Source organism: Cynocephalus volans, chromosome 1 (assembly GCF_027409185.1).
Source record: "Cynocephalus volans isolate mCynVol1 chromosome 1, mCynVol1.pri, whole genome shotgun sequence".
NCBI lineage: Eukaryota > Metazoa > Chordata > Mammalia > Dermoptera > Cynocephalidae > Cynocephalus > Cynocephalus volans.
The window spans coordinates 234,569,127-234,592,812 of NC_084460.1; the positions used below are offsets into that span (position 1 = coordinate 234,569,127).

The window sequence follows — 23,686 nt, forward strand, 5'->3', positions numbered from 1 at the left end:
TTTTAATGATTACTTGGGGTCCAACTTTTCCTAATTAGTTTTATAAAGATGGTTTGTGACATACTGGGCATGACATTATAATACTAGCATCTGAATCTGAATGATCTCTGTTGAAACATATTCTTTTCTCTATTAGTACACAATGTAACGTTATTTTGAGTTCTGATATAGGTAGAGAAAAACTTCCATTCCTTTTTTTTCCTTTATCGGTGTCGTTGTCAGGACATTGATAAGGCTAGATGCACCTGCCTTGAAAAACTTGAGATATTTCCCATGACTCTATAATTATTTCCCTGATTTGCAAGGGCACATATGTTAATTAATGAGCATGTTTAGCAATCCTGCAAACTTTCTCTTCTTTGAGTTTGGAAGGTGTATACTTTCTAGAGGTAGACTTAGGAAAAGTTCCTGCATGTACATCTTGTATCTGACTGTCAACCACTGCTACAATGGGCTATTTATATTTTCAAGTTACTGATAAAAGTGATGCATTTTCATTAAAAAATATTTTCTAAATCTGGAAATCTGTAGTAGTCTCTAGAACCAAGTTTGTGTCATAAAATCTGACAGCACTATGCGTTTTTTTTTTTTTTTTTACCAGTCGAAATGAACGGAGAACTGATAATCCTTCCACGTTGGCAAGGCCAAGTTCTACTAGGCTAAGAGTCACAATGAAACCATCAAAGATATTCCATCCTTCTTGGAAGTAATAGTAAGGATCCATGGCAATAATTTTCAGAAACATTTCTGCTGTAAAGATCCCAGTGAAAACCTAAGATCAAAACAAAATTATTCTAATTCCATCAGGTAATGATAAAGTGCATGACATAATATTTGCTATTAGAACAAGATGCTTATGCTACTTTCTCCATAATGATTCTATTAATAACTTAAATTTGTAAAGTAATTTGTAGTTGATGAAAGACTCTCATATACATTATTTCATTTTATCCTCATAGAAGCTCTAATAAATAGATAATGTAGGTATTATAATTATTACTTTACAGATGAGGAAACTAAGGTTTTCAGATGGGTGAAATAATTTGCTCACCATCATACTATTAGAAAATGGCAAAACTAGGATTTGAGTGCAAGTCTTCTATTTTTTAACAGTGTTCTTTCCTTTACATCCAACTGCCTTTTCCTTCAGACTTCACACAACACAGGTACTGACAAGATTTTGTCCACAAACAGTTTTATTTATTTATAAGTTTATTCTTATTTGCCTCAAGTCAAATAGTTATTATACATGCTTATCTTTTATTATAATGTGTGCATTACTATTGGCATTATTTGTTATGCACAGGAAAAAAATTTACTTCCATAGCATAAATAGTAGAGCTTTAAAAATATAAATAATACACGCAGGATGTTAAGCATGTTTTTGCTTTTTATCACCAAAAATCCTAAACCTCAAACCAAATATCATGAAAAATGCATACATTACTTTAAAAGGCGAAAGATTTATACGATCTGAAGAGAAACCAGAGTATGCATACATTACTTTAGATAGCTCATTCTTTCAGCAAATAAAAGCTCATATTCCTAAGTTGAGGCAACTGGCAATCATTTTAATAATTTATGTTTTTGAAGCACGAAAAAGAATTAAGTGGCAACCTTCACCAAAGATGGCCTTGCTAATTATATAATACACAAAATGTACTGAAGGTTTTCAATACGTCATGGTTTTGATATAGAATACATAGATGGACAAAACAATATATGTACTATCTAGATCCCAGAAGTGGAAAAGCTAGAGACATTTTTGGGTTGTTAAAATTATTTCTTGCAGTGATGATGACTGGCAAGGCTAAAAAAAATCTACAACTTTATTTCAACTTTCTACATCTGGGGCAACTATGATAATATCATTTGAAAAAAGAGAATCCTTAAACTATGAATGGCTTCTACATCTTGAAAAAGTTAAAGATGTCATCATTGACTTTTCAAGTAGTACTGTAGGCCTATGTCTACTGTTCTCTCTCAGTTTTTGCATGGACATTAAGGGCCATTATTTTTGGCAAAAAGTAGGGTGTGGCCAGCTAGATATAATTCCCATTTTGGGGGTCAGGGGATAGAAATTGTGATTGAAAGACTGCTATAAGCTATTAAGTGTAAACATTTTCTCAAACAGAAAATTTGAAGACTGAACACATTTACCTTCCAATATGCTTACCAAGTTTCCTACTGTAAGCACATTATTGAAATGTTTCGTCATTGGATAGTGCTCCATGGCCATGAAAAGAGTATTTAAGACAATACAGATGGTGATGGCCAGGTCAACAAATGGGTCCATCACAACCAGGTTGACGATATGTTTCACTTTTAACCAATATGGAGAACAGTCCCAGATTAAGAATATGTTGGAAAATTTATACCAACAGGGCGGGCATTTCTGCCTGGATTCTTCAAGTTCTGGATTTAAAAAAATAAGAACCACCACCAAAAGATACATTTTATATACACATACATTTGTTTATTTCAGATCTACTAAACTTATTTTTAGTAATCAGCACATTTCCATTTGCTACAGAATCAACCTTTTGTACTTGATAAAAAAAATACACACACACACACACACACACACACACACACACACACACATATAGAATCTACTCTAGATTCCCAAAGATATTTCATTAGATATGCACAGAGCAGAGATAGAAAAGAATAGTTTTTTTTCTCTCTTATGCATTGATACTGTGGCTCAACACTTGGCCTCAAGTGAGTGGTCTTTTAAATGAAGTCACAATAGGAACATGGTTTGGGGTAGTGTAGAGACTGTGTGTAACCCTGTGTTAACGACTGGCTACACTGTCAACCTCAGGTTGTAAGAGTTTATTAGTATAGGGATTGATGTGATCCAAGAATCATCTTTTTAATTTTTTTTGTTTGTTTTGTGAAAATGACCTACTCCTCCCCTTCAATCTTGAGAGGATGTAGGATGAGCCTGGAAGAGAGAGTTGCTGAAGTCCTAAACTAAGTGGAACAAAGAGAGGGTTGTGATGACTAATAGGATTAGAAACCCCTAACAGAAATGCTTTATTCCTCATTTTTAAATAGTTGCCACACAGGTAGGAAAACACTCTTTAGAGTCCCAATGTCATTGACTTTAAATAATTTTTTTAAAGCTTTTAGAATATATAAGTACATATAACGAATAATAACTCTTGAATAAAACTATTGTTTTCTCATTAGAATATACTGTACCCAATTCACAAATAGAGATATTTGTTTCAAATGAGACCATATAAGTTTGGTGGAAGTAATTAAAATGGCAATGGAATTTGTTACAAACCTTCTACTGTATTTGTTAAGATGCTGGCTATACTCATTGCTCTTTGCCTTTGGGAAGGATCTAGAAAGTCCATGGAAACATGAAAAGAACTTGACCTTCTCTTTCTCATTTCAGTTTCAGTGGTTGTTCCCTGTAAAGAAAATGCTAATGTATTAAATGATTAACTTGAGCAATATGATAAACAAAAACAACCAAATGATGACACAGTGAATTTCATGAAACACATGCATCATGCACTGTCATATTTAATTGGTGATGACAGATATTGCTGACTTATTGTATCATTAACCTGGGATGTCCAAACTGTTAACCATTTAGTTATACAGCAAAAACTGAGTATTTTAAACCTCTAATTTCATAATTTTATAAAATATGATATAATTTTGATTTGGTTGATAAATCTCTTGAGAGACATATTTAAGTTATCCTTACTTCTGAACTAATAGTAAAAACCTAATAACTTAAGTCATATAAGTGATCAAGGCATTTGATTTTTGAGAAGGTAACCATTTATTTTTAAGAAAATGCCAAATGATTACCACACACTTAGCTGCCATCTCATTTTCTGGACACAAGACATGGATGGTTATTGACAACACAAATTATATGTTAAAAAAAAAAATCACACATGCAGCATGGACAACAGTTTCATCCAGGGTACCAAGCAATAAGTCATCCAATTCGGACTTAGTCATGCCTCATCATGCTGATATATTTCCAAGTGAGTGAACAGTCTAAAAAGAGGCAGCATCTGTTTAGAAATTCCTCATCTGGGTATACATTCACAAACACATATCACACCTTTGTATTCAGACAATTATTTTATCTGCCTGTATTCATAATTTCTCTGTGTTTTTTCATTCATATTAGTTTTAAGAAGGCCTATATCAGCATTTTTTTTCAGTAAGACACATACAAGTACTAGACACTTTAAGGTAACAGTGAAGCTATTTAAGCACAGTGTTTTCAAAAATCTAAACTAAAGCAGAGATGTATTGGAGAATATGTTAGAAAGATTTATTACACACCCTTCACACTTAAACATAAGGATCTTTCATTTATTTTTATGCCAGGGCCTTAGAGGATGTCCTGCTATTTAAATTCAGTGTGGGTATATAGCAAATCCTCCAACTGGAGACAGTAATTATCATGTTTGATTAATTCTTAGCACTTTAAATAAGTAAACGCATTCAGGTTTGTGCAAGAGAGTGTTGAGGTTTTTAGTTGGTTAGTCTATCAAAGGTATTACAAGATGCAGGTGCATTCACAGCTTGACCAACCAGGAATCATTCTCATGGGTTCCATTCTGTAGAAACACTGGCTGGTGCAGCAATAATGGGCCAGCCATGCCTAGACTATTTAAAACTTCCTTACATTGTCGTCAGTAGCTGGTTTATCTATTATCACCTCTGGTAGAAGCTGTCCTACAGGCGATGTAGGAACTGAAGGTCCACCAACCAAGGAAACCACACCATTGCAATCCACAGTGCTGTGCATCTTTCCATTTGCTGGAAACACTGCCAATGTCCGGGAGGACCTACTGGTCTGACTTAGGTTACTGTTGCGTCGCTCTCCATGTCGTCGAGGTACAAACAAGGAATCTCTCCGGCTCTCGTTATCCTCAAAGGTGCTGTGCTCGTCATCAGCAAAGTCATTCTCAGACCCCACATCTTTTGCTCGCCCTCTAAAACTGAAAAGGCTTGTTCTGCTATTTCGCCTTGGAGAAAATAGGGAGCCACGGATGCTCAACAAAGACTAAAAGTTTGAAACGAACACACAGAAGTAAAATCATATTAATATGGCCCTTTGAAATATGCTTTTAGTTTGCAAGATTAAGTTGAAGGAGATTTCAGCATTTATAACAGGATGGGCTCATTTCTTTTAATTAACATTCTCATTTTTTCTGTGCATTTGGAATTCAGATTAAATTCGTTTTTATAAAAGGAGGTTTCTAGCCCTTGGGATTAAAGAACGAGGAGCTGGATTGCAGTGTAAAGATATGAAGAAAACCCTCAACAAACCCTGAACCACCATTTCTCAAGTTGAAAAGGAAACATCCTCAATATATTGCTATGGATGTTATAAACATTTGGTGAGCACTGGCTGCATGACCTTAACAAGGCCACACTTGTTTTCATAGCTCTTTCCTTTCAAAGAATTATAACACTTTTTTACAAATTATTTTACTCTGCTTTTCAGAAATCACTTTATTATTTCTGTTTCACCTATAAGGCACAGTGTTCTGGGAACTTGAAGTTCAGACTTCTGAAATTCTGAGTGGTATGTTTTTTGATAAAGTGTGCCATGATTAATATTTACAGAACCATGAATGATGATTTATAAAAAGTTAGGGGAAAAAGCCCATAATAACCCAAAGGACATTATGAATCAGCTAGCCCCAGATCCTCATTTTGCTGTTGTCATTAAAAGGGCTGAGGACCAGAAAGATTAAATGTCATTAGTTATAGAAAAGTACCAGCAGACAGAATCAGAATGAAAATCCAGGTCTCCTAACTTTCAACCCTTTCAAGTGTCATTTCAACTACACCAAGCTATAGACTTACATATGTGGGGAGTAAAATTTCACATTACTGTGTGGAGAAAGTTTAAGTAAAATAAAAATAGTAGCCAATTCAATTCATAACAATTGCTAATTAAAATTCCATTTTGACTCTCCTCCCCTCCTCAGCATTCTAATTTTCATCCATGCACCAGTAGACTGAGCGATGCCATACCTGGTGTGGGGAAGAGTACCTCTTTTCATAGGTCAGGCGGTTCCCTTCGATGGAGAAGCGAAACCCTTTCCTCCTGATGCTGTCTTCAGATTCCGATTTATGGAATTCATCCTCATCTTTCTCTTCCCCACCAGACTGCTCTTTCTGTTTTCTTTTTTTCCTTCGATTTCTTCTTTCCTTAGCACTCTTGGAACTCAACTTGGAGGCTTCAGATGAGGTGTCTGAGAGCCTGCCTGCTGCACTGGGCTCTCTGGAATGTTCTGAGGCAGTTACAGTTGCTGCTTGCTATATTGAGAAGAAGCAGTGTTAGCATGGCACTAGAGAAGACTTTATCTTTTTAAAAATGGCTCAAGTATTTGCATGGCATTTAAAAATACATTTAGCTGACTGAAGCTGATATAACATAGGAGATGTTCTGCAAGTGTAAGTGAGATTTTGTTTTTTTAAATAAAGGCTTTCAGAGATAATTTGGTTTTCTCCATGGGAACATTTATTATGTCTGTGTTATGCTTCACAGACCACATATTCAAAAGGATCCACTGGGCACCAACAGGAACATAAATTTATAGTACTTTTTGGGATTTGATTTACTCCAAAAACCGATATTTAATTAGTGTTGTCTTCTTTTCTCTGAAAAAGAAACTGCAGCATGGAAGAACTGCTGATGAGTTACCTGAGGTCATATCCACTTCAGATAAAGATCTGAATTCCACTCTCCAGTTATTGAAACTGGGTTGTCCAATACCTTCAAAATATTATCAGTCAAATTTATGTATGGTTATAAAATCCCTTCCACACCCTTCCACAATACTCTGTCCAGAGGAATGGAGGAGGGAAGGTCAGTGGTTTTCTGCTAAGCAAGACAAGACACCCAGTTCTCCAAAAAGTGTCCCCACGCTCTTCATCTCAGCACTTGTAGTTACTGGCCATGTAGGCATGGAACAAAAACAATGCTTTTTAGTTTCAGCTTGTACTGGTACTAAGTTGGCACTTGGCACCAACTTGTTTGATTATTATCATTGTCCCCAGAGTACCCTCAATACAAGACTTTTGCATACAGACTAATATTCCCCAAGTAACTGTCTTCTTTAATAAAGACAGTGAGTGTGTATGCTAAATAGAAAAACTGAGGGAAAACGGGAGGAAGAGGGGAGGCATTTTACAATTTATTGTATTATGAGCACTGATGCCTCACTATAAGAACAAGCAATCCCTCTTAGATTACCTGATCCCCATAAGATTAGTGATGTTCATATGCCTATTGGATACCGTTGTATCAGAGAACATTACACGAGGGTACTTCAAAAAGTTTGTAGAAAACAGAATTAAGAAATAATGCAAATATTTTCATGAGCTTTGTATTATTTGATCATTTCTTATAAACGCAATTGAGTAACCACATTAAAAGCCAACATATTTTTGATTAAAGAAAGGTTGATACTATTTTTAAGAACTAGATGAACATCTTTTTATATAATAACCAATAATTTTTTTAAAGAGAAGATGATTTCCTTAGAGAAGATGATTTCTCCTAATGTCAGTATACTCATTCAGTAAAAGTTTCTCACTTGAGGAGACTCAGAAAGCACATTTTCCCTTTTATTCTGAGACTCCTAGGATGGTTAAAAGGAGATGAAAAAGTTCTATTGTGGTTAATACTATAAATAGCTTAGAAAAAAAATAAACCCAATGAAACTAAATAGATGATCAAAATACAGAAATCTTTACTAGTTTTCCATACTACCAGCTTCCCTTAGATACCATCTCTCACTTTTCTCCAATATTTTTGTATCAATCAAAATAATAAAAAAGTTTGGGGCCACGAGACAGTGCATATTTGATTTGATGAATTTACCTGAGCTGCTTCCTGTTGCTTTTTAAGTTGTTCAAGCATCTGTTGAAATTCAGCCTCTTTCTGTTCTGCCTCTTCCAAAGTGGCCTGATTCTGTTCCTCATAGGCCATGGCCACCACAGCCAGGATCAAATTTATTAAATAGAATGAGCCCAAGAAAATGACCAGCACAAAAAATATCATGTATGTTTTTCCAGCAGCACGTAATGTCTAGAAACAGGAATATCAGAATTATTTTTTAATATTATTTCACTAACGGGTGGCTTCAACTTTCAACCTACTTGTGTGTCTTGCAAAACTCTGATATAAATAAGAATAATGTTGGTCACAGCTTCTCATACCTCTTTGACTATTTGTTTCTTTAATCTCAGTCTCTTTCTCCGCCCCTACCTTATGCATTCATACTCTGATCTCTGAGAAGGATTTCTTGGATTCACCAAGAATGAGACAGTTAATAAAATGCCATGGGGACCTCCATCAGAGAGGTGAGCCTTTCATGAAAGTCAAGGAAGAGACAATTATCTTTCTCTCTCTGCTTCTTCATTTTCATTACCTCGTACCTGAGGGATAATACTTGAAGGCGTAGATAGGGATGTGGGGAGAATGTGCTTTCTGTTTAGTAGAATCTGAGTCTGAGAAGGGTAGGAAAGAGTCTTTGAGCCAAGGGGAAATGGGAGAGAATTGAAATCCTGGGCATCACTCTGCTTAATATGTGTTATAATCAATAGGCTAGAGAAACTCAAGTCTACTGATTTCAAGTTCTGCTCTTTCTGTTATATTACGCTGTGGTTTGGGTTTCATAACTCAGTTGGTTTTCTTGTATACATTTACTTAAATGCAGACTGTTGGCTCTTCTTACCTGTGGGTTCTGCATCCGTGGATTAAACCAACCATAGATCAAAAATATTCAAAATAATTGCATCTGTATCGAACATGTACAAACTTTTTGTCTTGTCATTTTTCCCTAAACAATATAGTATAACACAGCATTCACATTGTATTAGGTATTATAAGAATCTAGAGATGACTTAAAGTATACAGGAGGATGTGTGTAGGATATATGCAAATATTGTGCCACTTGTATCAGGAACTTGAGCGTCTGCAGATTTTGGTATACATGAGAGGTTCAGGAACTAATCCCCCGAGGATACCGAGGGTTGACTGTGTGTCTCTCTTCAAATTCTTACCAGCTGATAAAGATTTTCCCAGAAGTCCTGAGTCATCAATCGAAATAAAGACAAAAAAGCCCAACTGAAAGTATCAAAGCTTGTGTAGCCATAATTGGGATTTCTGCCAGCTTTCACACACATATATCCTTCTGGACATTGGCTGTAAATAGAGCAAAAAAAGTATAAAACATCCTTCTCTCTTTTTATTCTGGTAAGATGCTATACTTATAACATTGTCTAACCAGAAAGATTTGCTATTTCAAGGGATACAAGTATGATAAGTAACTAATACATTTTCCAGCTTTTGACTTAATAGAGTTTTCTTAGCCACTTGGTGTCATATTTAAAATATGGTACAGTATTTCTAATAATATTTTACAAAACTGTTTTCTGTTGGTAATTAGCATTTTATCATCTCTACTTCATTTTTTCTACTATAGAGTCTCCAGAGTTGATTATAGTTCAATATACTTATCTAAGGGAAAGAGCATTATAGCTAAAAGTATTACTTCTTGCTTTACAAAATGTATAAGCTTATCTAATTAAATAATCTCACACTTTATCAATAACCCTAACTATCAAATTAAATATAAATAAAGTTAGTTGGCTGTCATTGGTCAGTGTCTAAAAAAAGACAGGACAAAATACACACACATACACACATAAATTACTGGCTTACCCTGCATCAGAGCTATTTCCACATAGCAGTGCATCTAAAAAACCCTCCAGGACATAATGGTACCCTGTTTGAAAAAAGAGAGTCATCTGATGAACATTTGCACTGTAAAAAACACTGAAATGAAAACAGGAAGATCAGATCCTACTTTTATGTTCACCAAGTAACTTAAATATATAATTCACTCAAAGACTCAAGTATTTGCCCCCTCTCCTCCAAATATTAGATTGAGGGCATTAGATACTTAATAGTGAAGAATATTTCCTCATTATGGATGTAAAATTAGTGATAATCACAGGTACTAACATAACATTTTTAAAAGGTATCAGTGTTTTTCCACCATTCTCATGAAAAATAAAAAATTTTATTCAATAAAAGTAATTAAAAATGACAAGAATTTCTTTGATTTCTCAAAACAGCCACATGTTTTAAAATAAAAGGATTGTATGTTTTCTGGTCTTCTCTCCTATGTTTTTAACACTATTAATCAATTTTAAGTAATTAATTAGAATTTACATTCTACCGACTTCCAAAATATAGTATAGGCAGCTTATAGGAAAAGATGCATAAATCATATCCGCTATTAAAACAAATGTAATACAGAAAAACTTTAAACACTAAAACTCGAATGATTCCTACGGGCGACTATTACACCATCTCACAGCTTCCTGTTCTTGGCAAACTCCTTGGCTTCTTCCAATGTCCAGTTGAATTGTCACTTCTGTGACGTTTTTGTTTATATTCTCTACTTCCTTTCCACTAAAGAGTGGCAGAATTAAGAACTCCCTCACTGTGCTGCCAATAACATGTATATACTTACAATGTTAATATTATTACTTCTAGAAAGAAAGTCACCATCATTAATTATTTCTGTATTACTACGGTTTGGGACCTGGTGGCCGTTCACTACAGTTTATTGAATGAATAAGTAAATGAATGACAAAAAGAGAAACACATGGAATTAAATAATTATTGTTGGATTTGGTAAGAAGAAATACTTTCTCGATGCTAAATTTTCAGAAGAATTTATTACATTCGTAGTTCTGTAGAGGACATAGTACTATAAAATCATTTTTATTTCCAAATGTCCTGACTTCTTTGAACAAAGACAGGAAAAGTGACATAGGATTTCTTAACTTTCAATTAAAATTAAACAAAATGAAAGGAATATAATAATTTCTGGATGAATTTTTGATATCCCATATTTGCAAATAATGTTTTGTCCATTAAATTCAATGACCTAAAGCCTTAACCTGAGGAAAATATAACTTTTCAGTCTAAATGTGTATCTTTAATTTTAATAAATTTAATTTTCTATCATTTTTAGAGATGAATCATTTTATTCATATTTGTATCACTAATCATCAGGGAAATGCAAACGAAAACCACACTGAGATATTATTTTCGTCCAGCTAGACTGGCTATTATCAAAAAGACTGAGAATAACAAACACTGGTGAGGATGTGGAGAAAAGGGAACTCTTCTACATTGTTGGTGGGACTGTAAATTAGTGCAACCATTACGGAAAATAGTATGGAAGTTTCTCAAACAACTACAGATAGATCTTCCGTGTGATCTAGCAATCCTACTTCTGGGTATATACCCAAAGGAATGGAAATCATGTCAAAGGGATATCTGCATTCCCATGTTTATTGCAGATCTATTGACAATAGTCAATATATGGAACCAACCTAAATGTCCATCAGTGGATGACTGGATAAGGAAAATGTGGTATATATGCACAATGGAATACTATTCAGCCATAAAAAAAGAATGAAATTCTGACATTCTCAGCAATATATATGAGCTTGGAGAAAATTATATTAAGTGAAATAAACCAGTGAAAATTATATTAAGTGAAATAAACCAGGCACAGAAAGAGTGCATGTCCTCACTCATAAGAAGGAGCTAAGAAACAAACAAAGAAAGAAATACCATAATAAAATGTTGAACTTTCGAAGGAGAGAACAGAACTATAGTTACTAGAGGTGGGAAACAGGGAGGCCAAGGGAGAGGGGGGATGGGGAGTAATTGGGTAAGGCATATAAACAATTATGATTTAGAATGATGGAACATGCTAATCATATTGATTTGATCATCACATACTGTACACAAATACTGACAGTCAACTCTGTACTCCATAAATACGTATAAATAAAAATAATAAAAAATAACCTTTTCTCAGCAAGTGAAATATTATTAGAGAAAATGGAAAGAATCAGATTTTCATAGTGAAAATGACCTCAGATTATTTTCATTTCTTTTACTTTGAGCGTAAGTAAAATAAAGTCAAATTTTTACTAGAGAGAATAAACCCTAAGTGACATTCTTATAATCAGTATCTTGATCTTAAATAATCAAATAAGAGATTTCATGGAGTTGGTGACAACAGTGTTCTTATTAACATCATATGAAGTGAGTAAGGGATGTTCATGAGTTGCTCTGACAGTTATTGTTCTTAATCTAGAGATTTACAGCTGATTGCAAGTTATTTCTTAGCATATATCATGGAAGAGTTAATCTGTACCAACCCAAGGCTTTTACCTGATCTATAACTACAAGGGGACACTGATTAGTTCTTCATTTTTTTATTATGCTGTTATACTTTAGGAATTATCAGACCACAGGTAAGTAAGTTTCTATGACTAATCTTACTTGTTCCATGCAACCAGTCACTAAAGTTTCTTTGTTGTATTTCAAAGTATTAATCATAACGTTAAAATAATAAAGATATAGCTATATTAAAGCAGACTACAGTCTAAGTTTTATAGTTTTAAGGTTTTTTTTTTTTTTTTTTTTGTCTTTTTCGTGACCGGTACTCAGCCAGTGAGTGCACCGGCCATTCCTATATAGGATCCGAACCCGCAGCGGGAGTGTCGCCGCGCTCCCAGCATCGCACTCTCCCGAGTGTGCCACGGGCTCGGCCCCAATGTTTTTCTTTAAAAAGGACATTTCCTTTCCTCGTGAATCATGTTCTAACTCTCTGCTTTTGAAATGTTGCTACTGTCAGATACTAAAATTAGAGACAGAGAGAACTTTATTTACTTTTATTGTCACTTTAAAAAGAGAAAGCGTATTCGGCCAATTATTTTTTCATTCTTCTAGAACAAATTATTTAAATGTTTGACTATTTTGTCTAAACTCTGAAATGAAGATAAACAGATTCCTATAACTTCACTGATTTATCTGACATTTTCTGTTACTCTCTGCTGAAGCTTAATTGATTGTAATTTTTTCTCTTTTATGTAATACTACTCTTCAAATATAGGAATAATATTTATCTGTAGGTATCACTTGATTTCTGTAAAATAACAAAATAATCTACTAATTTATATGCACCCCGAAGCCATGTATTATCACCATTATTTTCCCCAATATCCTGTACAGTTTCTGGTACATAAAAGTCATTCTGTAATTAGTGTTTAATGGTTTACATTTGCATAGTACTTGAGCATTTACAAGGGTTTTCAAATATTTTATCTCCTTTGTCTCAATTGCCATCGGAAGAATGTACAGCAACTGAAAATCCTAGGAAAACTGTAGCCAAATTCTTCAGCCTCCCACATGATGATACAATAGTAAGTGGCATTTAGGAGCCAAACTTAAAATAGTTATCAATAAAATAATTAAGTGTACATGCAAACTATTGATAAGTTGAAAAATAAAATTCTTCTTTAAAATTAGTTCGGAAATATGTGATCTATTATTTAAAACCCAGAAGAAACAAATGCCCACTAAAAATATAATGTTAAATATTTAAAAATAGTTTGATCAGATAGTTTTCTAAGAGATCACAACTTGTTATACCATCATTTTAAAAAAAAATGTTTCCACGCCTAGATGGAAGGCAAATCAACAATGCAAAGAATAAATATACATAACAGTAATTCTTACTTGTATCTTGAATGTATGACTTCCAGTCAAACTCCATGACAGTTTCATTTACAAGTGTGCCATTGTAGTTCATAGTTATATTCTTTTCTACACTATGTTCCTCCAGGGAAGCATTGGTGGGAGGCCACTGTATGCATTTATTCCTCAGGTTGCCCATGAAGAGCTGTAGCCCAATTAGAGCAAACACACTCAGACAGAATACAGTCAGGATCATTACATCCGAGAGCTTCTTCACCGACTGGATCAGGGCTCCCACAATGGTCTTCAGGCCTGAAAGAGAGAAGCCTATTACCATGAAGATTTAACACATCCGAAATAATAAAAGTGTCACAGAATTTTCTTGAAAACATAGATTTCATTCATAAGTCTGAAATGCTTGCAATGATGGTGGAAGAGCAACACTTTGTGGCAGGCTGAATAGCATATGGAGATGAACTCTGGAAATGTAATGATCCAAACAATGAAATGAAGACCCATATCCCATCACACTGAGAGATAATAACAGGAGGTTCATGGTTTTCATAAAGACTGTATTAAAGAAAAGTTTTTGTATTTCTCTTTTTTGCTGCTGAAACTTGCCCACACTTTCATTAGGGTCAGGTCAGTTGTCAGTTTTACAACAAATTACCTAAATAAATATTTTTTAAATTCCTTATTTATAAATAGAAAAGGGTTTGCTATAAAACTGGAGGAGGTGTGGAGAATAATTGTAATAAATCCTCCATGCAGACTCATGCTATTCTTTATTATCTTATTCTCTGTCTTTGGTTAGCAAAAGAATTACAAGATTTACATTGTATATACATAGTCATCAATGGCTATAATGAATAATAAAGTACTGATTGGTACATTGAACAGGGAACAACTCTTTGGTAAAACTGACAGCAAGAAAACAATGATATCTCTCAGCACAAATCACACAGACTGCACATTACAGTGTCTCATGCAAGAAATCGTTAAACTCCAAGGCTGATAGAAGTCATGTCTAGACAATAAGAATCATTTTCTGTGACACACCGTGTCTGATGATTCCCAATTTTCTGTGATGCTGAGTGTCAAGCTCTCACCTGGAATGACTGAAATTGTTTTCAATGCTCGGAGGACTCTGAATGTTCTCAACGCTGAGACATTGCCCAGGTCCACAAACTCTGTCACATATCTGTAATAAGGAGTTCACACACAAACACAGTGACAGGATACAAAGAAAGAGCTGTAGGTACAAGGAGCCTATGCTTTACACCAATCACTTCTTACCTGGAGTTACAGAAATAGTTTTCAAAGCTCTCAAGACTCTGAAAGTGCGAAGAGCTGAAAAACTGCCTACGTTTACAAATTCTGTTACATACCTGTAGAATTAAATCAGTTATCTAAGATTTAAGCAGGATTTACATTATTTGCTTGGGTCTTTTATAAAGACCTTCTTGGTGATTTCAAATGAAAAATATTCTAAGTGGCAAATTACAAATTAGAGTCCATCACTATGGCTTTATTCATATAATTTAAGGCCACTAGCTAAAAGTAAACTTCATAAAGTATGCATCCCTGCTGCCATTTTGGACAGTGATGTAATAAACATCATGTATAACTTAGGAGAATTAAGTAAGGAAGAAAATAAACCTTGGCTATGGTTTTAGGGCTTCAGTCAGAAATTTAGGCATGAAAAGGCAGATTGCCTTATTGCCTTTATGTACGAAATGAGGTTTTCCTAGCTTAACTTCTAGATGAAAGTTGGGCAAGTTAAGAAAAGTATTTTATGAGGACCCTGACATTACTCCTATTTTTATTCTCAAGAAACAGAAGTCCCATATGGTTTCTTTTGAGCTGTGACCAGAGAGCGTAGGGAAGAATTGGCTCATCCTGATCAGATATGAAAGGAAGACTAGACAGGCAGTATTTAAAGCCCTGAGAATATCAGCACCAGCTCTGCTCATATCCACCACACTACACCTGCAAGAATCCAAGACAGTCTCAGCTACCGAAGGAAGGGCAAGAGCAAGTGGTGTTAGGCCACCTTCCTCCAGACTCTGCTTTCACCGATTCCTGAATGGCTTTCCATTATTTTTCTGGGTAATTTTGTGGGGAAGTTTACCACTAGGAAAAAAAAAAAAAAAAAAAAAAGATGGGGATGCAGAAATTGTGCATACTCGTGAGTGTATATGGCTAGGATGTAACATTAAGAAAATTTATGTTAAGGGCAAAGAAAAGCCTCAGAGGGAAAGAAGAGAGGAAGAAAGAAGAGATCTGGAAAGAAATAGAAAGAGGCAGAGAAAGTGTGTCTGTAAGTCTTAAAAACCAGTTTGCTGATGAAGTAGTATTTTAATATATTAAATACAGAATATACCAAACACCTTCTTTTTTGCTGTTAGTTTGATTTCTCAGTGTTTTGATGCTAGTAGATACTGACTTTCTATTATTCTGCCAAACTAACAAAAGAAGCTACAGAGAGTACATAATGTGGGTAAGGTCGGTGCTAATTTGTGGGGCCAGTCGAATTGTTGCTGGCTGTAATTTTTAAAAGGCATTTTTACAGATGTGTTGTGAATATGCTTGTAGTTTTTTATTAGGGTGTGTGTGTGTGTGTTTGTGTGTGTTTTGGAAGAGTGGTATGTATGAAATTTGCTGACAGATGATTAACACATGTGAAAATTGTAGTTTCAACTACTGCAAAGCCTTCATGCCACAGTGAAATGTCACTTAGACCTCTGCTGTGCTAAATCAAAATCCAGAGCTTAAGTGTGTAGATCACACCAAAATATTATACGGTTAAAGCAACCCTATTCTTTAAAAGCATGAGCACTTATAGGAAAACAAACTATGTTCTCTTTTAAAGTTTCAAAAAAGTCACTTACGCAAATGTAATGACAGTGAAATCAAGCCAGTTCCATGGATCCCGAAGGAAAGTAAAATCTTCTAAACAGAAGCCCCTTGCAACAATTTTTATAAGTGATTCAAAAGTATATATTCCTGTGAAGGTGTACCTAGAAACGAGCACCCAAAACGAATTGATAAAGTAATAGTTTTCTTTTACAGCATATCATTTCTTATCACTCTGTTAGTAGAATAAATGAATACTAAAAAAGAAAACTAAACAGGTTGACTTTATTTTCATAGAAATAAAACATAGCCCTAAAATTAAATTCAACTTCCTAAAACATGAAGAGTTGTTTTTAAGGTGTTAAGAGCAGTGTGAGAATTACATGCCATATAAAGTCTATCTAGTTACTGTCTGAAAGGTCTTGATATTGACATAAATGAATAGAGCCTCCTGAGAATTATCCAGAAAGTTCACCTTATAGAGTAGCCAATTAATAATATTGCAGAAGCATAAAATTATTTTCCTTTAGAAGGGGAAAAAAATCTCAATTTTAATGATGTTTTAAGAATGAGAGAACATTGACAAATTAGCAAGTGTTATGTTTTCCCTTTCCATAAGATAGGTTAACTTGGAAAAGGAACTTCATTAAAATCAGAGTGAATAATTCTAAGGTTATAACAGGTAAAAATTTAATTTAGAATAAAATATTGTGATAATTCAGAAATTTACATGTTTATAAAATTTAAATCTTCTCAGAAGTTGGGGTATAAGGGTAGCATAAAATCAGAGAAACTAAGAGGTCTGAAGACCTGTGAAGCTTCACAGGTAAACTGCAATACTTTAAGAATTCTTTTTTATTGTTTTCTTCAGTATTTGTCTATTTTTTTATTGCATTCAACCTGGAAGTGTCCAGGAAGGGAAGAGGCTCTTGGGAATATAATTCTGTAGTTGTTTTAAGGGTCAGCACCCACAGAGCGATAGGTATTACAGCCTAGGCAAGGTGACTAGGTGCAGTCCTAGCTGCAGTTATCACAAATTTGGCCTCTCTGCCCTCAAAAGTATCCCCAAACAGAGAAAACATCAATATAGTTAGTAATGCTTCCAGTTTCTGAAAATGCTACATGCACTTTCACTTCAGTTAGTTTAGCCTTCAGTCTACTGAATTTTCAAGTTCTGCAATTCCAATATTTTGGATTTTTCTCAGCCAATTTTTTGGAGAGCATTCTTGAAACCGATATGGGCCTGACATGAGGTGGACGTGCCTGATGGAAATTAGAACGTTGTGACACTCAACGCTGTCTTCTCACAGCATTTGTAACTTGCCTTTTTTGATTCTTAACTCACTGAATTCATCTGGAATTTACTGGAACCAAGGCCTACCATATTGCCTCTTTCCTGCAATTGCTTTTCTCATATTTGCTTTGTCCACTGTAGATCCTAAAGGAAAAGTGGTGAATGTCCAAGAATACTGGACTCCCAGTAACCACCAGGTACAGATGAAAGAGAAAATTAGCTCTAACAGCAGCAGGCCAGAGGGCCAATGAGTATTGCTGCATAATTGTGTCTAGAAATGGCAGTACTAAAAATGCTCTTTAGTTTTATTTTGAGGATACATTAAGACATAGTTTCAAAATCCCAAATATATATATGTATGATATTTAAAACACAAGTTGAACTTACTCGACATTCTTTGTCCAGTCGGGAGGATTACTCATTGTCATAAACACACAGTTTGTCAAAATAGTGCACATAATTAGCATGCTGAATAATGTAGGTTATTGTTAAGGAACACACAAGAGAAAATTTAAATCCATGTATTATATAAAACTAACATTGAAAAGATTGCTCAGTGAGGACTTAGTGAGAAATACATTGTGGGCAAGTCATCTAATCTCTTCAAATTTCAGTTTCTTTATCTGTAAAATTTGGGTTATAACATCACAGAGTAGTTGTTTAGATTAAATGAGATAGTCTGTGAGAAAGCATTATAATAGTGTAAGATGTTGCTTTTGCTACTATTATTAAATCAATATATTTATCTCCCAAAAAGCTTCAGTGGGAAGACTGTATTTGAGCGACCTGGGGTTGCACACTTTTTGAGCAGAAAGCATTAACTTGAACTAATTCAGTCAATTTAAATAGCAAACTGTTGAGGAAGGGTACATACCTGCAATATTGTAATTTCTTAAACACACGTTACCTACTACATTTCAATGCATGAAAATAATTTGTGGTTCAAAATGCAATATGATGCTAAGTGTTGGGTTGCTCTATCTTGACTGAGTTTGTACAAACGCAGCCCCATTGGGTAAGATGAAAAGTGAATATTCTTGAAGGACAGGACTTATCATGATATAAATGTAATTAAAATTCAATATAGCAAAGTGATCTTGGGCAAGTCATTCAGCTTCTCTGTGCCATTGATCCTCCTTGTGTCCCACTTACTTTTATACACTGGAGCTAATAATGTACAGACTTCACCATTTTGACATACAGATTAAATGAGTTAATACATGTGAAATGCTTACAACAGTGCCTGTGTATAAGTAAATATGCTCTAAGCGTTCAGTAAAACAAATGAACAAGACATAACAGAATTATAGAGCTGAAAGAGACCTTAAGAAACAAACTGTTTTATCACTATATTTTAGAAATCAGAGAAATAAGGCCCCCAAACTAGAAATATTAGATAACTTGGCCCAGGACTAGAACACAGGTTTCCTGCCTTCAGATCCAATATTCTTTCCACAATAGTGTACTGCCAAAACAAAAATTTTCCATAAGTGAAAAAGAAGGTTTTGTCAGTGACCACATGATGGCACTAGTAATACAAACTAGGATAGAGAAACTTCCATAAATGTAAAAACCCTGAACATAGGATTTTTATGTTTTTAAATTTTAATAATAGCATATGTAAACTAAGAATGCTCTTGCTATCAACTCTTAAATTGCAGAATTATTTTTTTAAAAACCAGGTAGTGTGAGATTATGACAATTATAATAGTGTTTCTGTATGTATTATTCCCAAAACCATCAAATAAGACATAATCAGAAATAAAGTTTTTCACTGATGAATATCAACAGATAAATTTAGTAACAGAGTCTCTTTTAACACCAATGGGAAACACAAAGCTGAATCCCTTAAGACCATTTGGAAATATAATCTTAGCTTCTTTCATTAACTTCCAGAGTCTTTACTAAGCTATCAGTAAAGCTTTATTTGTGTGGTAGAGTCATAATTCAATGACTTAAATTTGAAATTCAGCCAATTTTCCAGAACTGCCTTCAAAAAAACCATCAGGAAAGCTGAAGGATTAGCTAAGGACTGCCCAAAGTCTCTTGGTATTCTCCCATGGAGAATATACTCAAAAGCTGTTTATTCTAAGGTACACTAAAGGGATTTATATCATAGTTTTGGCTAAATTTGTGTCTGGAAGTAGTTCTTTTGTTATTATATCACTGCAAATTCTACACAATCACAAACTTTTGTACCAAGATGGTAAAGATAAATATGGCTATCTTATACTAGATTTGTAGGATTCAATACATGCAAGTATTTTTAGAAAGATAACAAATATACATACATACATGTGTGCATATGTGTGGGTATATATATATATATATATATATATATATATATATATATATAAAATGTTAAAGACTTTTCAAGTTTCAGTGACATCAATGTGATTAATCAACTTTAAGAATAAAGCTTATATGACAAAAGATAAAAAAAAATTAGTGTTGAAAGCTACAGAATATAAACATTTCTCAACCTAATTTTATATTTAGCTCCAAAGTACTTATAGATTATGTACAAATAGTTAATATTAATCACTTGAAAAAGGATATGAATGTACCAAAATCTTAATAGCTATTTTCCTAAGAGGATTGAAAGGAGTTAAAATGTACAGGGCAGAGGTGGCACTGAACCGGAAGATGGCCTTCCCTTTATTCAATACTATAAAAGTCTGTAAGAGGAACACAACACAGAAGTGTAAGAGTATAAACCATTTAAACTCTATTATCTTCTTTCTTTTATTTTTCATAATAAATTATTCCAATATTGCATGTGAAATCAGCACAATTACAATTTTTGATATGTGCAATGAAGACAAAACTGTCACTGGATCTCTTCCTAACTGGAGAGGAAACCCAACGCTATCACTTACCTTTGACCTGATACTTACCTGCAAGTTTCTTATTAGAAATTGAATTGTTAGACATTTAGCCAATTTCTCTTTCTAGAAGACAGAATTTATTTTCTTGATATTTTAAATGTCTGAGTTAAATGAAAATTTTAAATAGGTGTACATTTCATTCATTTTATTCTAAAAATCTTGAGGCGCTGCATTCCTTTTATAGTTATTTCAGCTTTCCCAATTTCAATACCTTGAAAATTAATCCTGTGGAATGCAAAATCATTTAATAGAACTAATGCTATTACTGAAATAAATGTTCTTTCACCCTCTATCCTTATAAAATAAATATTATCACTCTATTTGTAATACAGAATAAAAACAGCCACCATTAAACCCACTCTTGGGTTAAATGGATGTTATCCTATAATTGATTTCTGGAGGCCAAGTTCCCTGGAGAGTATCTGTTGACCAAGAGTGCTAAATTCTGTATTGGGATTTCTAAGTTAGCTGACACATTGAATTCTAATCCCAATGGACTGCCTATCTCATGTAGTACTTTCCTGCCACAGAGGAAAAGCTCAAAGCCCCTGAAGAACCCAGGATCCATGAACGTGAATGAAAATCCATTTCAAAAATTAGGCTTATTTGAAAGCAACTGGCAGTGCACAGACAAAAAATTAAAGAAGCAATGCACAATAGTGTATAAACGACTCTGGCCCAGTATTTTTTAACGGGTTTACTTATATTCAGACAGAGCCAAGGGTGGGAGAAAGCCTTTTTCTTTGTGCAAAGCTTATTTGGAGAAGGAGATTTTTACGTTTTTAAATTTTAAATTGACCCGTTCTTCAAAAGCTCTTCTTTTTTAACCTTAAGATGATCTAACGGGTATTAACTTGATCTATTTTTTCTTCTAAGAGTTGTTGATAATGGTTTATTCTCTACATTCAGATCATTAATAGATTTCTCATTTCTTTTTAACCTCTACTTTCAGGATTTTCTAAATTTGAGTAATCACCCCACAATATTTACTGAGTAGCTGTTTGAAAATAGTACTTCTTATCTGGTATGGGTAGAAGTGCCCTAAATCAGCTTTGAAAGTGTGGTCTCCAAAGTTGGTGGTTTGCAAGTCATTCCTTGTCTGTGACAAGATAAGTATCGGTACTAATAGCATGTGTTTAGAAACTTGTAAATCAATTTGACAAACTAATTTTGTGTCTATTTAATCTGATAATTTAAAAAGTGGTGGGTTGTAGTTTGTGGGTCTGTTTTCATTTTTTAGAAATAAAATTTTCCTGCATTTTCTAGAAGAATACGAACCTCTCTTTTGCAATGAGAAGCCCTGTCGAAATCTAACCTCTGACTACATTTCCTCTCTCATCTTTGAAGGGTATGAGTCCAGAATACAAAGAAAACAGTACTGCAAAGTCCATTAGTAGTAGCAGAGAGTTTCACCTGTGCTTACTAAAGGAACAATTAACTGTGTTGACAAAACTTAGCCCCCTTTTTTCCCCGATTTATTCAGTGCTTCTGTCCCTGAAAGACATTGTGAGATCATCATGAAGGTGAACAAATTTTCACAATGCAGATGCCTTTGCCCTAGGAAATATGAGCATGCAAGGACTTGGTCCCAAAGTGAACTAACTCAGGACTGAATAGGGCCCACCTTTCAAACCTACTTCCTTTGCCCCAAAACATGCCCAGTAAAACCTGGTAGAAATATTGGGAGTTAAGGTAGGAGGACCAGTAAAAATATAACACAGAATATATATTTAAAAAATAAAATGTTCTTCATTGCAACTAATATTACAAGCTGATTTTGAGATGAATACTAGTGATACATAGATATAATGGGGAAGAAGTTACAAACCATCCATAGGTGGTCTAAATCATGGGCTGGAGGGGTAGAGTGATCAAGATGGTACTGATTGTAGCTCAGTGAACAAGGAAAATAACCAGGCTCATCCTAAGGAGATGGGACCACACTTACAGGAGAACACCTGGCTTCTTGGCCACCCTCCAGCCCAAACCATGAGGTAATAAATTAAGAAAATAGACATGACAGAGGAGGGATGGTAAAGCAAAAAACAAAGCTAGAGGCCAAAAGAAGGTGGGGGGAGGGGGTGGAAATTTCTGCCCAGAGCACTAAAAAGTAAACAAGGTAAGACTCAGAAACTGAACAGAGAGGAGCTCAAAAAGGAAGTCTAAAGGTCTGGAACGCAGCAAGGTGAATTTAACAATACCACTGCACCCCCAATGCTGATATGTCATTGCAGAATCTACACGTTCTGTGACATAGAGGAATTAATACTTTGACACAAAAGCTAAAGGCAAATGGACATAATTATCAATTGTTCAGCATTAGATAGGAACTTTTACTGATTTTAGAGTGTATTATCCTTATTTACTTATAGAATTTTCTGTAACTTGGTATTTACAAGATTTATGTGTGCAGTGTGTAAATGCTTGCGATTTGAATTTATAAATGGAATTAATGAGGTTTGACTGTACAACAATGTTTGTTCTGCCTTAATTTTTCACAAGACATACTGGTGGGCAAGGCGTCCTTGCCAGAGCTATCCAGAAAGCTGACAAGAAGGCCAACATTAGGGGACCATTTTAATAGGATTTCTTCTGTGAGGACTCTGCTTTTCTCAGGTTGGAATATATATATGCTTATGTACAAACTTCATATATGTTGCTACAGAGTGCTTATGGTTTTATTTTAAACAGCCTTCCCATATAGCAAAAGAATCCAGACTTTTACAGCAACCCAATATGTAGAATTTTAAGTATGTTATCATTTTTATGTGAGTAAGCTCCATTTGGAACTTCAAATGAATTATTTGCAACTGATCTGATGTTTGTTTTCTCAGCTGTCTGTATCCATCCTTACATGTGATTACACAGCCAAGAAGCTGATCATTCAGATTTTGTGTTAAGAATGAATGAAAGGATACTTGCCCCCAAGGACTCTGTGATACACGTTTCTTCAAACAGTGGATTTATGGTATTGAAGGGAATGGAGAGTCAGAAGGGAACACTTTACTTAAAACAAATAGTTAAGTAAGTCCAGAGTTTTATACATATAGATATTTGATTTCACCA

General features: G+C 34.4%; 1 protein-coding gene across 8 annotated transcripts in view; it reads right to left on the reverse strand.

Annotated features, from left to right (window-relative positions):
* LOC134383794 (sodium channel protein type 1 subunit alpha) overlaps positions 1-23,686 on the reverse strand; it is a 74,854-nt gene that overhangs the window by 45,950 nt on the left and 5,218 nt on the right. Inside the window, exons 2-14 of one of the 8 annotated variants that reach the window (XM_063105257.1) lie at positions 20,292-20,410; positions 18,120-18,209; positions 16,474-16,602; positions 14,692-14,783; positions 13,625-13,894; positions 9,734-9,797; positions 9,073-9,214; positions 7,889-8,095; positions 6,034-6,318; positions 4,706-5,053; positions 3,299-3,428; positions 2,177-2,415; positions 599-772 (exon numbers count right to left, since the gene is read on the reverse strand). In XM_063105257.1, the coding sequence (XP_062961327.1) occupies positions 599-772; positions 2,177-2,415; positions 3,299-3,428; positions 4,706-5,053; positions 6,034-6,318; positions 7,889-8,095; positions 9,073-9,214; positions 9,734-9,797; positions 13,625-13,894; positions 14,692-14,783; positions 16,474-16,602; positions 18,120-18,209; positions 20,292-20,410 (2,289 nt within the window). Of the gene's footprint in view, positions 1-598; positions 773-2,176; positions 2,416-3,298; positions 3,443-4,672; positions 5,054-6,033; positions 6,319-7,888; positions 8,096-9,072; positions 9,215-9,733; positions 9,798-13,624; positions 13,895-14,691; positions 14,784-16,473; positions 16,603-18,119; positions 18,210-20,291; positions 20,411-23,686 lie in introns of those variants that run through there. The other 7 variants (XM_063105223.1, XM_063105214.1, XM_063105248.1 and 4 more) reach the window with 7 other exon arrangements.